The 15,930-nt window shown below is 48.1% G+C and overlaps 1 protein-coding gene across 1 annotated transcript in view; it reads right to left on the bottom strand.

Annotated features, from left to right (window-relative positions):
* The window catches only part of ST7 (suppression of tumorigenicity 7), a 151,402-nt gene extending 146,435 nt beyond the window's left edge, over window positions 1-4,967 (bottom strand). The window contains exon 1 of the mRNA XM_084262696.1: window positions 4,781-4,967. Coding sequence (XP_084118822.1) covers window positions 4,781-4,931 — 151 coding nt within the window. The 5' untranslated portion in view covers window positions 4,932-4,967. The remainder of the gene's footprint in view (window positions 1-4,780) is intronic.
* Window positions 4,968-15,930: the final 10,963 nt, after the last annotated feature.

The following is a 15,930-nucleotide window of genomic DNA, read 5'->3' as shown; positions in this document are numbered from 1 at the left end:
CAGCGCCGCAAGCGTTGCTGCACACCAGCCTCTTCCTTCCCCTCTCCAGATGGCTGGCACCGTGTGCAGTGTTTCAGGCTCTGGGCTTTAAGAGAAGCCTCTTACATGGTCACAAATCCCACATTAATTAAAATCCTAGGTAATTATCGCAGTAGGAATTTCATAATTAAAAAAGAAAAAAATCGTAATGCAGAAAGACACAGTGTTCCTCAGAACACAACTCCGTCACAATCACCAGCTCCTCACCAAGCTGATGTGCTCTTCCTCCTCCAGCTGTGGTTCTCCAGGGCTCACTGACCTCAGAGACCTGTCAGGACAACATTACTTACTGTCCTTCACACCGTAAGCTTCTAACCCTCCCTTCTCCAGATGTTGGACTGGTAACAGTGTGGGGCCTTGCTCCAGTGAGATGTCCTGTGGAAAGCTACTAATTCTCTACGGAGACTGAAGGAACTAGATTCAACCTAGAGCCCATACCCACATCTTCACTACTCACACTCCTAGGAAATCAGGCTTTCTGATTTCTCTACCCTCAGCAACCCACAGGTTTCCCCCCCATCTGCCACATCACAAGCCAGTCGCACTTAATGCTCTGGTTATTAGATCTGTCTTTCTGTTGCACTTTGAAAGGAGAAATAAAGTCATCAGAAGCTGTTTAACTTCTGGGATTTTCTCCTTCTTAGGGTATGACTATAAAGCCAAACTGTTATGTCAGGAAAAACAAGCAGGGTTGCACATTTTTAGAAGAGGCGTGTCTTCGTTCAGACTAATGTGGCATTCAGAAGTTGTGCAAGCACCAACATGGGAGAGGGATACAGAATGTTATATAAAATAATCACGTTTGGTTTAATTATTTTGGAATAAGATTACAACATCCGCTTCCTCAACTACTTATTCCGTGTTGGGTATTCCAGCCTGGCATATTAAGTCTCCTGTCTCGCTTCCTGGCTAACGGTACAGTACAGTTGTAATGGCTCAAACACTCCTATTCATAAAGGACTTTATGATTTGATCTGCACATCAGTCTTCAAAAAAATGTAAAAAAACCCCCATTGAACACCACAATCATATTTAACAGCCATATTTCTATACAACAGGCAAGACTTCCCTTTGATTACGTCGCATTAACATACTCCACCGAGGGTACTGAAATTACCCTTGCCCCAAACTGCGAGGATATTCAAGCTGGGAAGCCCGCTGAAGCTCAGAGGGTGACTGATGTGCACTACCAGAGCCACCACATGCTCAGGGTGTGCACATCTCTACAGCACCAAAGGAGGGGAAATAAAGGCTCGGCACTTCACAGAACGTACCACTAGAAGTGACCACTGGACTATGTGGTGAAACCATAGCTCATCACTCTGAGCGTGGCTGTTGCAGAACCCACTGCCCAAGTCCTCGCTGAAAAACAATTTAAGGTTTTGCCCCCTGGTTTTGAGACTTTCAGATGTGGGAAACACAAAGGATGAGCCGATCCACAGTTCCTTAAAAATTAATGCCTGAATATGACTAAATTGAGTTTGCCCTCTGCTTCCAGCCATTAATTCTTATTATTCTCTTAACGATGAAAATGCCATCTATTTCTCCCCTGTGACAATACCTCTGTTACTGTAACCTAGTCGCCTCCCAAGCAAAATCTCTTACTCCAATGCTTCTACCTCAGACCTTAAATTTCCCCCCCCCCCTCACTATCTTCTCCAGCTTTGCAGCGTCCTTTTAAAAATACTGACAACAGGCATGGAAGAACAAACTCAGACAGCAGTGCGAAGTACCAGTCCCTCTGGCAGGTGCCTCCCCTTGCATGACGTGCGAGCTCCTCATGTCACAGCAGCCCACCGTGGGCTGGGGATAAGGCGCCTGGTCTCAGTATCTCAAACCTTTTCAAAATCACTGTTTCGCGAGGTGCAAATCGTACCCATGGAACTGCGTTTCTCTCTGCAGTTCCTACGCGTGGTGGTACTGCTAAAAACCAGTTTGTCTGACCTCCACTCCCCAGCAGATCCAGCTTGTCCTGGGAAAACGCCCAGCCACCGGTTTTAATCGCCTTATTAGTTCTTTACGTCACACGCAGAAGTTTTAACAGCAGCACTTGTACTTTTACCTGCACAACCCTGAGGCTGAAGTATGTGGTTAGTATCGCACCTAGGGCTGGTTGCTGGGGCACTTTTTCAGCAACCCTCTTAAACCAGCGACCATATCCTATTGTGATCCATTAGAGGGGAGAAAAATAACCCACAATAAATCAGATTGGGATTACTCCATTCACAAAAGCCTTGGAAAACAAAACAACAAAACAAACCCTCGTGTTATTGCCAGTGCTGATTTTTTAATAAACCCCCAGTTAGGAACAGATGATGCATAAAGGCCATATTGTGCCTATTGTTCTCCCCTGGTAACTCATTTTCATCACCCACTTTGGGACTTAACTGGTAATGTCTTCGGTCTTTTTAACCCCCTGGGTGCTTACAACACACACTTATGAGAGTCTCTCCCATTTACAGAGATCGTAGTGTCATTTTACTTGCATTTTGGGACACGTCAGTGAAAGCCAAGATGACTCAGCTGAAGATGTCCAGAGTAACATTGCAAATGAGAAAGTGCATTAAGGGTTAGTTTGTTCAAACTCGGGGGAAAAAAAAACCAAACCAAGTGGTTTGATTAGGTTTCAGATGGATGCCTGTGATGATTTTTTTTTCCCCCAATAGATAAAATGACAATATAAAGTGTTCTGACATTTCTGCCTGACAGCCACGGCCTGCAATGTTTACCTGGGACACATTGCATAAATTATTAAGAACTGAGCAACAACAGTAACACCCTGCTCTAATCAGTGTGCAGCAATGTCAAAAAGAAACAAGCTACTTGTTCAAAGACGTGGAGAAAATTTGACCCAAACTGTATTTTAAAGTCAGGTTTAATTGGTTTTTTACACTTAACTGCAGTATGCTGGATTTTATTATTATTATTAATTCTACTTTGATGCTGGATTTGCCAAAGGCTTATCAAATGAGAACTGTCCTGAAAGATGGGGCTCAGGTAACAGCTCCCCAGCAGCAGGGACGCTGCATGGGTTACATCTCATCTGCCCCCAAAACAAGACAGACTTCTCCAGTGTGTGCGTGGTGGTGGTGAGGGGAGGAGGGGTGTGAAATTTCATGATCCCAGTAGATAAGGACAAATAAGCAATTTCAAGATAAAGACGTAACCGCCCAATTCAGACTGTCAAACACTATTTACGGTGCTGCTGATACAGGCATAGGGAGTCCTAACAGTCAAAGCAAACCCCCTTGCAACAATGACAATCTTCCAGCAAATTTCTATCCTTATTATTTATAATCATTCAGAAGAACGAGCTGGTAGATAATTTTTATCAGAAACGTAAGGAAAGTTTTAATCCTGTTTAGAAATGTTGAAGTGTGTAATATAAATTGTAGAGGAAAAGATGTTATCATCATTCTACTATCACCGTTGCTACTGCCTCAGACTGAGCATCTTTCCCACGATAACCAGTCCTTTTCTGTCCTTCAAAGAAAACGGGAGTTTTCCACAAACACGATTTTCCTTTGGAATCCCTCAAACAGGCACACGCCACCTGCTCCTAAGGAAGCCCCCAGCAAGACAGAACTGCCCTGCAACTGAAGATGGGTTTGGTTCTGTACTTAGGCACGCTACACCAAAGATAAGCCTGTGAGGGGAGCGAATCGAGACCGGGTGCCTACGAGATAGGAATTACTCTTGGCTGTTCCTTACTTAGGGTGAACCAAGCTGCACGTTTTTGCTCAAGACACTGAAATTCTCAGTTATTCTCAAAAGCAGAGAAAAAAAGCGTGACCTTGAGGGGTAAGGGGGGAGGGGGGGGGGGCAAGGAGAATAGCAGTGTTGCTATTTCTCATTTACGCAGTAAACCAACAGCCACAGCTCCTACTTGAAAAATCAAACGTGTCAATGTCCTTTTTCCTCAAGGAACCTGCCTGTCACGCACGTTGACTCCGTTAATGAAAGTTGTGCGGCGTGAACCGCAACTCCAGGAAACAGCAAGCTTCAGCTGGGGCACGGCCGCCGTCTGCCCTACGCTCCTCAAGGCATTTTTCCCTTCTTCACCTCTACTCACAGCGTAAAGGAGGCAGAGAAGCCCCTCCGGTGCCACCACAGCCCCTACGCAGCGAGTATGTTCGCTGGCACAAGGACGGAGCAGAGTTTTTTTGAGCATCCCTCGGGTTTCTCGCTCTGGCAGGCAAAGCGAGGAGGAGGAGAGAGGGATGAAGCACCAGCAGATCCCCTCTCTGGACACCACAGACACTCCCCGGGCTGCGCTGGGAGTTTGCAGCTTGCTCCTGCTGCGGCACAAGAGCTACTTTAAGGCTTCCAGGAGGAAGCTCTCAGCTGAGCTCGCCGTGTACCTTCAACCCCTTCCCCTGGCTTAACTGCACCAAGTCAACAACCGGTCGCAAGCTTAACATTGCCCCCACCCCTCACAAAAACCCACCCGGTAGCACCCAAGCTGCTGGGAAGGCGCACACGCCCGGGGGCTCCCGGCTCACCACCACCACCCCGGGGACCCTCTAGACCAGAGCGTTTCGGGGGATACACCCCCACAGACATACACCGGCTTTAATGTGACCCACCGCGGGTTTTACGCCGATGGCCGGCATCCGATGGGGCAGCGACGCTTCCCCCCTACCCGGCTCCGCGGGCAGCCCCCCTCGGGGGAAGGAAGGGGGCGAGTGGCTGCCCGCAGGGAAAGGGGGGGAAGAGCCCCGCGGGGGTGATCGCACCCTACCTGTAGTTAAATTGTCATTGATCTTCAGGGGTACCCTTAAGATGTAGACCAGGAAGAGCATGATGAAGAACCACAGCGTCCAGAGATAAGTCCAGGACCAGACGATGCAAGACTTGAGCTGTTCCAAAAAGCTCGTCCCAGCTTCAGCCATGTTTTTGGAGGAGAAGGGAAAAAAAAAAAAGGGAAAAAAAAAAAAAAAGCCAACCAAAACCCAGCCCCGAACGCAACCCAAACCCTGCTCTCTGCTGCCACAGCCTCTCAGCGTGTATTCCTGGGATGATTCACGCCTCCCCGAGCGGGCTCTCCCCCTCCCGCCGCGGGGGCGCGTCCCCGGGGCGCTGCCGGGTCTCCCCCATACACCCCCGGCCTTGCCGTGACCGCGGCGCGCCGAGCCGGCCTACGGCGAGGGCTGGCCCGCTAAAATGGACTCCTCCGAGCTCCCCTCGGTGCTCCGGCGGAGCGGGTGGGCTTTTAGCACAGCCACCTCCGCTGCAACTCTGTGGTTACCCCCCTACCCCCGCCCGTCGTCTCGCAGCCTGCCTCCGAGGGGCGGGGGAGGGAGAGCGGAGGGCAGCTACCTCGAACGGAGGTTCCCAAACAACGGGTGTGGGGGGCGAAGGGCTCCTGGAGCGGCCTCGGACCGGCCTTCCCCCAGCCCTGCCCGCACCCCGCAGCTCAGCACCCCGGCCCCGCGCCGCTCCCGGCGGCGGCGGCTGCGTGATGAAATGCGGGGAAACAGCGAGTGGCTGCGGGGAAGGCGGGCGGGGGGCGGGGGGGAGGGAGAGAGAAAAAACAAGAGAGATGTTGCGGGGAAAGGGGGGGGGGGGGAGCGGGGGTTGGGGAGAGAAAAGAAAAAAACCCCGAAAATTAAAAATTGGGCCGTGGAAACCTCAGGCTTTTCCACGTCTTTTTAAAACAAGAATCCCAGGCGGGGCTTCCACGGCGCAGCAGGATTGTAAGCAGAGAAGAGGGCGCACGTTGGGCGGGTGTTTTTGCAGTTTACTTGTCTTGCCTCGCTAGGATAATACGGGGGGGGGAGGGGGGGCGGGGGGTGCAGAGCGGCCAGCAGCTCCGAGCCGTAAACCTCCCCCCTCCCCAAAGATGCTACGGGTACTACATGGCCCGAGGAATAAGTGCGTCTTGTTAAATCAGTGTCGATAACGCATCATCGTCAAGTCACAAAACTGCTTCTGTGAAATGGAGGGGGGGCGGGGGGCGGGTTTCTCCTTCCCTGGCTCCCTGGATGGGGCATTTCTCCCTAAAACCAGGCTGGGCACCAGGATGTGACAGAGAAATTCAGAGACCAGTTAACACAACTGATCCTCATGAGGCCCCATCTGGAGTCCTGTGTCCAGATCTGGGGGCCCCAGTACAAGAAAGATGTAGAACTGTTGGAGAGGGTTCAGAGGAGGGCCATGAAGATGATTAGAGGGCTGGAGCACCTCCCCTATGAGGAGAGGCTGGGGGAGCTGGACTTGTTCAGCGGGGACAAGAGAAGGCTGCAGGGGGACCTCATTGCAGCCTTCCAGTACCTGCAGGGAGCAGAGAAACAGGAGGAGAATCAACTTTTTAAAAGGGTAGATAATGGCAGGACAAGGGGGAATAGACTAAAGCTAAAGGAGGGAAGGTTTAGATTAGATATTAGGAGGAAGGTCTTTAGAGAGAGAGTGGTAAGGTGCTGGAACAGGCTGCCCAGAGAGGTGGTGGATGACCCGTCCCTGGAGGTGTTCAAGGGCAGGTTGGATGGGGCCCTGGGCAGCCTTGTGTAGATCCAGGCCTGGAGGTTGGTGTCCCTGCCTGTGGCAGGGGGGTTGGAACTCTATGATCCTTGGGGTCCCTTCCAACCCAGACCATTCTATGATTCTATGATTCCTCTTTTTTTTGGATGTCAAATGGGTTGCAGGTATTTAAGTGGACACAGGCTGTATATTGCAATTCGCTTGGATCTCTCTTTCCATAACCTCTATCAAGTGGGATGATACTTCCCAGCATTTTAAGAAACAGGTAGTATTTCTTAAGCTGGACTGAAAGAACAAAAAAACCCTGGAGAATTTTTTTTTTCCAGCTGGTAATAACCACCATGTCCTGGGATTTTCTGGTCCACCAATGAAAAAATCATCCTAGAAGAATCATAGAGTCATAGAATGGTCTGGGGTGAAAGGCACCCCAAGGATCATAGAGCTCCAACCCCCCTGCCACAGGCAGGGCCACCAACCTCCAGGCCTGGATCTACCCAAGGTTGCCCAGGGCATAGTAGCTTCTCAGGAAGGTTTGGGATATCTAACTGCATCGAATGAAACCAAACAACTGTAGTTACACAAATCGATACCTTCTCACAGAGCACCAAAAGCAGTGAGGTTCACACAGGAATTTTTTGTCTCCCAGGTTATGCTGTGGGGCTGGAGGCTGGGTGAGGCAACGCGAAGCTGGTTGTGCCGCAAGCAGCCGCAGGTGCCAGGACCGCAGTGCCTACGTTGGAATAGATGACACAAGGTTTTCCCTTCTAATAAGTCACAAAACTTTTAAAGTTAGGATAGATACACAGGGCCTTTCACTACACAGGGGTCAGGCACAGTTTAATTGCATACCGTAGAAAACCACATCTCACATATTTCAGCTTCCCCTTTCAGTTATAAAGGCAAGAAAAACTCAACGCCTCAGCGACATCTGAAATAAGTCAACCTTGTTGCACCATGTGTTTCTAAACCAAAATATTCATCCCATGTTTTTCTTATGCATTAGTAAAAAAAAAAAAAAAATCCAAAGCAATTTTTTTTCACTTTTATCAATTTTCATATACATATTTTAATTTTTAGGCTATTGTTGCTTATGTTATAAAATTAACTATGTGTATTGGGTTTGCATGGTGAGATTTCGGTAGTAGAGGGAGACAGGGATGGCTGCTGTGAGAAGCTGCAAGACAGACCTGCCAAGGCCAAGCCCATCAGTGATGGTAGCAGCTCTGGGGCAACATAGTTGAGGAAGGCGGGAAAAAAAACATCAGGAGGAATTGCAGCCAGAGAGGAGTGAGGAAATGGTGAGAGGAACAACTCGACACCAGGGTCAGTGAAGAAGGAGGGGGAGGAGGTGCTCCAGGCACCAGGGATTCTCCTGCAGCTGTGGAGAAGACTATGGCTGTCCAGCCCATGGAGGTCTATGGTGGAGCAGATGTCCACCTGCAGCCTGTGGAGGACCCCATGCTGGAGCAGGTGGAGGTACCTGAAGGAGGCTGTGACCCTGTGGGAAGTCCACACAGAAGCAGGTTTGCTGGCAGGACTTGTGACTCTGTGGAGGACCACACTGGAGCAGTCTGGTCCTGCAGGTCTGCACCCCGTGGAAGGGACCCACGCTGGGGCAGTTCATGAAGAACTGAAGCCCGCGGGAAGGACTCACGTTGGAGAAGTTGGTGGAGGACTGTCTGCTGTGAGAGGGAGCCCATGGTGGAACAGGGGAAGAATGTGAGGAGTTCTGCCCGTGGGGAGGAAGGAGCGGAAGAGATGGTGTGTGATGAAGTGACCAAGCCCCCATTCCCTGTCCTCCTGTGCAGCTTGAGGGGAGGAGGGAGGGAAATTGGGGGTGAAGCTGAGCTCAGGAAGAAGGGAGGGGCGGAGTGAGGTGTTTTTAAGATTAAGATTTATTTCTCATTACCCTTCTCTGATTTAATTTGTTATGGATTAAATTAATTTTCCTGAGTCAAGTCTGTTTTGCCTGGGACAGTAACTGGTGAGCAATCGCTCCCTGTCCTTATCTCAACCCACAAGGTCTTCGTTATATGTTCTCTCCTTGGTCCAGCTGAGCAGCAGAGCGATGGAGTGGCTTTGGGGGGCACCTGGCCTCCAGCCAGGGTCAACCCACCCCACTATGATCAATTCCTTTTATAAATGAAAGACAGAGAGGGCTTATGGGGCTTTTTGAAAAAAAAAATATAAACAGCTTTTCATTCTGTTAAGATGTTTTTTATTGAAAGAGTGGAGTTGGCTGTGTTGGTTCCTTCAATGCCACTTTCTTTACATCCCCCCCTTGTCTCTAGAAGATCGAAGCACTGTGAGCTGTGCACACTTAAAGCACAGTTACCCATTTTCTGCCTTGCATCCTTTAAGTACCACTGCTACTTCTTCCCCTGGAATTACAGTAGTTATTCGTATGTTGCAGTAAATTTACACATCTCAATCTTGGATCTGCAGTATTGTTATGGAGAGCAAAAAGTATTTAAAAATGAATGGTGTCCTGACTCTTCAGGCTCCCAGGAATACACTGCAGCAGATTTCCTGTTGGGTGCTACACACAAACAGTAGGAATAGTAATAGGAGGAGGAGTAATAATAATATTATAATAATTATAATTATAATTATAATAATGATTATGGTAATAATAATAATAATAGTAGCAATGATAATAATAAACCCAATGCTAACACAACACTAAAGCAAAAGCACGTGCCCAAGCTCAGACACACGCACAAGGAGAAGAGCAGTCGGATGTGTTGACTCAGGACTGGCCTGGTGCATTCACATGACAAATTATGTTTCATTTCTAGTGTCACTACTACAGTACCAAAGCTGACCTGCAAGGCAAGTTCATGGTTCTGGCTCTGTTTTAACCCTTTTTCTGTCTCCCCTTTCAATTCTGCTAGAAAGACGTGCCAGGTATTAATAGAAAGCCTTAAATCATGTACTCCACAAATGGAGAAAGAAAACTTCAGTACTAGGAAGAGACTCGGTTTTACTGTCATCTGGCTCCAGGCACTCATTTGCTAAGTCAAGACGTTGCAGAGCACAGCTGAAGTCGTCACTGGACAAAAATAATTTGGTAAAGCAGTCTTTTACCTTTCTGCTACGGTTTTCCACTCTGTTATCTCACTCGTTTATGTGTTTCCTCACACAACCCCTCAGGTAACCCCATTCCTACCTCAAAATAATACCCGCTGAGCCCGAACGCTACTCTTTCTGTTTGCCACAAACTGAGCTTGGGGCTCCTGGTTTCTCCAACGGCTGTTGATGACTTTGCTAAATGAAATCAGGAAGCAGAAGCGATGGCAGTTACTAAGCACGAGGTACAGCGAAGTTATCGCTTTTTTCCAGAAGAAAGAAACGCTCCTGAACTTGGGGACTGGCAAGGAAATAAAGAAAAGATGGAATTGCTGTGCAGCAAAAGCCTAGTTTGAGAAGTCTCCCTACCCAATGCTTTTATGGGTCAAGATCCAAAGTAATGGGGTTTAAAAAATGTTTATTTTTTATTTTATTAAATTTTTAATAGACCTTTACATATCTTCTGTCTGAACATTTCAGAGATCAATAACTTCTTCCAGGCCCGCAATGTACAAGCCTCTTGGAGCCCAGCTGTGAAATAAGATTGCCTCAGGTTTCTTGGCAGCTGAGAGGTGGTCAGGCATGTTTGTGGGGGATGTTCTGAAAGGGCACAAACGAGCCCCACATCAGCCCCAGACATCTGGGAGCACTGGGAAACCTCCTCAGCAGGGTTCAGAGTCGCCAGACCCCCCCTTGACCTCCAGCTGCCGCTGCTGGGTTAGCCACTGAGCCCAGCCAAGCAGCGGTGAGCTTTAACCCCTTTTAATCTGGACACATATTCACAGAATCACAAGGTTGGAAAAGACCTTTAAGATCATCAAGTCCAACTGTTCCCATCCTATGCTAAACCATATCCCTAAGTACCTCATTTACCCTTTTTTTAAACACATCCAGGGAAGGCGACTCAACCACCTCCCTGGGCAAACTGTTCCAGACTCAATATACAACAACAATATATACACCTCTGCTTGCACACATACACATACACAGCTGTTCAGTATGTGCATAAATACATACACGTGTAGTGCACCTATCACAGACGTTGGGTGCATGGTAAACAGTATCAGGGATGAACTGGAGATGGCAGTCTAAACTGGGATCAGCCGTGCTGAGAGGCTGCGTGCCACCCCATGAGTGGAAGTGCTGGAGGAGACTCGGTGGGATCCCATTCCCACAGGCAGCACGTTTCGGACACAGCGAGTTCTGAACACAGACAGCAAACGGCTGGTTTCAGCTGAAGCACACGGCCCTTAGTCACGGTTCAGAGAATGGAAAATACACTAAAAAAAGGCTGCAGTGAAAAATTAATGCTTAATTTGCGATTCAATCGATATATTTTCATTAAAACAAAGATATTCCAAAAGGATGTGACTACAGACACACCTGGACTGAAGTTTCTGTTCCCCATCTTAAAACTGAGGTATTATGGTATTAGAGGAATGTTCTTCAGCTGGAAGGAAGATAGTAATATTTCAATATAGGCTACAATTTCTAAGAAGGAAAAAACAGATAAGCATTCCTGTGCCTAGAGCATCGCTTTTCAAAACGCTTTTAAAAATATTTCTTCCTTGTTACTTCCAAGGTGGTGTGAAAGTGAGAACATGGGGGTGAAGCTTTGCCCATTTCATCGGTTCAGGAAGCAGGGGAGCTGGTTCTGAGGGAGCTGAATCCCCAATGTTTGCTTAAACTGAAGGAGAGAACAAGAAGGGCAAGTCTGCTAAACCCATGTGTCTGTGGCCACAGGGGAATCTGCCAAAAAGGAGGGTGACGTAGAACATGTGCAGGCAGTTGTAGGGGAGGGAGGAAAGGCGGCCTGAAAGGAAAGTCCCTTTAAGATCTTTACTGACAAGAAGATCAACCACTTGCCTTAATTGCAAGATAGGTGACATGGCCCCAGCAAGACCTGGCTCTGCAAGCAGTGGGATGTCAGTGTGAGCACAGGGCAAAGACAGAAGCTGCGGAGTCATCGGGGCAACTGAGAACATTGTTCCAGCATTTTCAGGTAGTGTTCGAAATAAATCTTAACCTGAAAGAAAACGCAACCCCAACCCTCCCCCATTTTCTTCTTTTACTTTGTTGCCTAACAAATTATTTTTATCCCTAGAATTGAGGTGGGAATTCCATGTTGACTGTCGGCACACGTAGACACCAGTGCGGGACAGAGGGCCCCATCCCAATCACATTACACATTTAACAGAGCACATTGAAATTATTTATTTATTTATTTTTAAAAACCCTGTGGAAATATCCCACAGTGGCACTCCCCTGTTTTCATGAAGTGGCTGGACACACACATTCATCGAAGCGTTTGATGACCCTTTGTAAAAGCCAGGTGGTGGTCGGAAGAGCCGCCAGTACTGGTACTGGGTGGTATGTGCTCAGGGTGCGTAACGCGGTCACGCAAGCTGCGAGCCTGGCGCCTGGTCAGGCCAGGAGCTCTCGGCAAGTCAGAGTCTGGCGTCTGCATCCACACATGTTCCGTACGTCACGGGAGGCAAACGAGGTTGTGGGAGAAACAGGGAGGAAGAGACAGATGGCGAAATGCCCGGAGGGGAACCAGCACTGCTTTTCCCCTCCCCTGTCTAGGTTGAGAAAAAGGACAAGAGCTTGGCTGTCCACATCCCTGCCTCGGACCGAAGCCAAACAGTAACTTTGCTTTCTTTTTTCTTTTTTAATTTTTTTTAAAACTTAGATGCATTTGTGGGTGCAGGAGACGGAGAAGATACTAAATTTCCTCGCTGCCTGGTGTCTTGTCTTTTTATTTTCCTAAGAAAAGAAGGTACTGAGAGCGGGTTTTAATGTGCTGAGCGTTGTTACTGTATTTTGTAAACAAACCTTTTTAAGAGAGGAAGTATCTCCAGTCTTCTCCTCTGAAATCCACAGCGTATAGAGACCACAGGTTAATGTTCACGTGTCAACACAGCATCTTCTCCAGCTCCGTATCAGCAGGAACACCGAAATCCACTGACGGTTACCTAAGAAGTTCAGAGGAAGGAGATGGAGCCATCGCAGCGCTGAGTGGCGTGCTGGGTGGGAGCTATTGCTGCTTGGGGCTGGCAACCATTGCGGAGGTCAGAACAGCTCTGTAGGCAGCCTGGGATGGAGCAGCAGCACATCCTCTGCCATGGAAGCAGGTAGCATCCATGTGGCACGCTGCAGCTCCTTGTATCACAGCTAGGCTTGGTTCTTGAACCAAATCTTGTTAAACCTTTGCAAAATCAAGTGCCAAAAATCCCCTCTTGCCTGATGTGATGCAATGCTTTCCTGCTTGGCTTGCTTGGCTTGCCTCTTCACATCCACATCATTGCTGACAAAACCTCTCTCTGCAGACCATGGAATCCTCATCTTGTTTCCCTCTCCACAGATGAAGATCTCCATGAGGTCTTGTTGGGTTTTTTAAGTTCAGGCTACAGATCACTTGTCTTATTTGCATGTTAGCTTCCTCGTGCCTTACCTTCTTCCCTCCTTCACTCTTCAGCCTGTTTTGCCCGATCTCTGCTCTTGCTGGTTCACAGCATTATCTCTTCTGCACCTAGCAGCAGCTCTTCATGTGGAAATTCCTTAATGCTGAATACGGTCACTCATAGGTGATCTCGAGCATCCCTGAATACTCATGGCATCACACCTGTCCAGCTCCAGCCTGACATCAGTTGGAAACAGCGAGTACTTCTGTGCATCTGGGTGATGTGAGGAACAAGGAGAGGAACACAAGCAGACTCCATAGCATTGTAAGGAGCATGAAATGGCGACAGAATTCTCCAAGCCCTCACAGCTGCTGCCCCATGAGGAGAAGGGTGGTGGCTCTGCAGCTATAGGCAAGCAGAGTGCTGCAGTGGCTGAGGGGGGCACCATGGCCTGGCACAAAAACGCTCTGTGACTGCTCCAAATACATCGCCGGAGCGCAGTAGTGTGGAGACCTGGGCTTTGCATGGGGCAGACTTGTGAGAGGTTGGTCCCTCTGTAAAGCTCACACTCTCAGGATGGTGATGGCACAGGGGCAGCTGCGCTGCCTTCCCACAGCCTCCCACGAGTGGTGCAACCAGAGGTGCCTTGCCCAGCAGCATCAGGGGTGCTCTGTGCACCATCTGGGGCCACACGTACTTGTGGTACTTAGCCACGTAACTTCCAGTGCCTGCCCTCCTCGACATACCCTGCCCTTCCCACGCACTGTCCCTTGGGAACAGGACTCAGGAAGAGGAGAAACACTTCAGTTCTTCATGAGGACATGGTATTTACTCTCTTAGCAGCAACTCTCAGATCTAGTCTTCTGCAATTGAGCTGGCTTTTGTGAGAGCTGAAGGACTCGCCATACTCAGGTTACGCACACAGGAACTTAAAACAGGCTCTGGAATGGCACAGGCTTTTCTGATCCCCTCTGTGGAGGTTCTGGCTAGCTTGGTGGAGGATGCTGCCTATCCCTACATGCAGAACTTTTGTGACATAGGGAAAGTACTTGCATGGATGTTACACCAACTACTATCCAGTCTTCACCAGTGCAGTTCAGGAGAGGTGAGATGAGCTTCAGTGCTTCTGAAAACAAGGCAAGTTCTCCTCCTGGACCCCTAGCCAAGGCTGCCTTGTCAATTCTGACTGGTCATTGATTCCTCTTCTTTTCCTCCACATAGAAAAACCGTTAGGAAAAAGCTTATTCCATACTTCCTAGCACAAGAAAGGGTGGTGCATTTGACCTCCTCGGTTTTGGCTGACATCAATGCCTACAAGGTACTGCTAAACAAACTGCTGGCTGTTGGCACAAATATCCCAGATAACAATGATCCAGCTCATCTCCCTGAACAAGTTGACAGCAGCCCTTTACTCTTTAATTCCAGGATGGTTCTTAGTTCAGAATCCATTTGCTGGCTGTTCCACAGCATTAGGATGTGGAACTGTCTCACTTTTGTGCCTACTTCATCAGTAGAGAAGGATAACATCGGGTACATGTACCTAACAGTGGTTGGTTGTGGTCTTCCCCCCCCCCCCCCGAATAATTAAGCATAGATTTAAAATGCTGACAGAAGTCTTCTAGCTGCTGCTGAAGGCACAGCTGGAGACTACTGTAGCATTCAAGTCCAGATTCTAGCAAGAAGATATCCAAGTACTATGTTAATATCGTGACAGCCCGCAATATGACAGGACCAAAATGAACAATCTGCCAGGAAAAACAAGCTTCTCAAAATGAACAGAAATGAAAAAAAAACAGGATGTAGAAAAATGACTTGAAGCATTGGATTTCACATAGAAATGAAGAGTTGCTGGATTCGATCTTTAGCCTTTGGTGGGCATCTGGCCTCCAGGCAGGCTCAAACCACCACAGCTACACAGCCTAAAATACCTAAAACATTGCAAAGACAAATGGGAACAAGCTGTTCTGTGTACCCACAGCTAAGATAAATAGAGGTTAAGATCCAACAAAGATTTAACTTTTCCTATTACCTGCCTTAATACTAATAATACCAAAGCCCTACCAGACCTTGGAGGGAAATGATCATCCTTATCATTAACATTCCTTTTGGAGCAGACAAGTCTCTGTCAGGCCCTGGATGGTCGAGTTCACCCTGCCACACTGCGGAGTAAAAAAAATGAATGAGCTTTTGCTCTCCACTCAAGGATTTCAAGGTTTCTACCACCACTGTTGTTCAGAAATCTTCCAGTCAGGTATCTGCACTTCAGAGTCTTTAACCGCAACTGGTTTGTTTGGCCAACTGTGGTTTTGGTACCTCGTGTTCCCATTTATACAGCGAAGTGAAAGGCTCGCAAAGCTTACCAGGTTCACAGCATCCCAAAGCTGGTGTGGCAACGCAGCGTCATGTAGGAGAGAAGGAAGCAGATTCTCCTTCCTGCTACTTGGCTAAAGCTGCTAATGGCTCTTGAAAGCTGCCTTAGAATCCTAGAATCACAGAATATCCCGAGTTGGAAGGGATCGGTAAGGATCATCGAGGCCAACTCCTGGCCCCACACAGGGCCAGACAAGTCATATGTTGTCAGTATTTTCACTGTTGCAGTACTCAAGTTTTAGCCCGTATTTCAAACGTGACTATCTTAGTGTTTGCTGCACTTGTAGCAATGCATCTTCATATAAGCATCAAAACCCACTGCTGACTTCAGGACAGGCAGAGATTACAGTAATTAACATTACAAAACATGTCTGTTTCCACATAGAGTATCTTTTCTGTGTATAGGCAGCAAAGTTTAAAATATAAAGACTGGGTTAGTGTTTCAGATATGGATTTATTATTAGCTAATGCTTTTTCCAAGCCTCCTTCCCTAATTCCCAAACGATGCAGAAGTTATTCCTGCCTAGTTAGACCAACAGCTGGAAGAGGTGCCTGGGCACTGCATGAA

This window comes from Gallinula chloropus, assembly GCF_964237585.1.
Source record: "Gallinula chloropus genome assembly, chromosome: 1".
Taxonomy (NCBI): domain Eukaryota; kingdom Metazoa; phylum Chordata; class Aves; order Gruiformes; family Rallidae; genus Gallinula; species Gallinula chloropus.
This window is presented reverse-complemented; position numbering and strand designations above follow the sequence as displayed.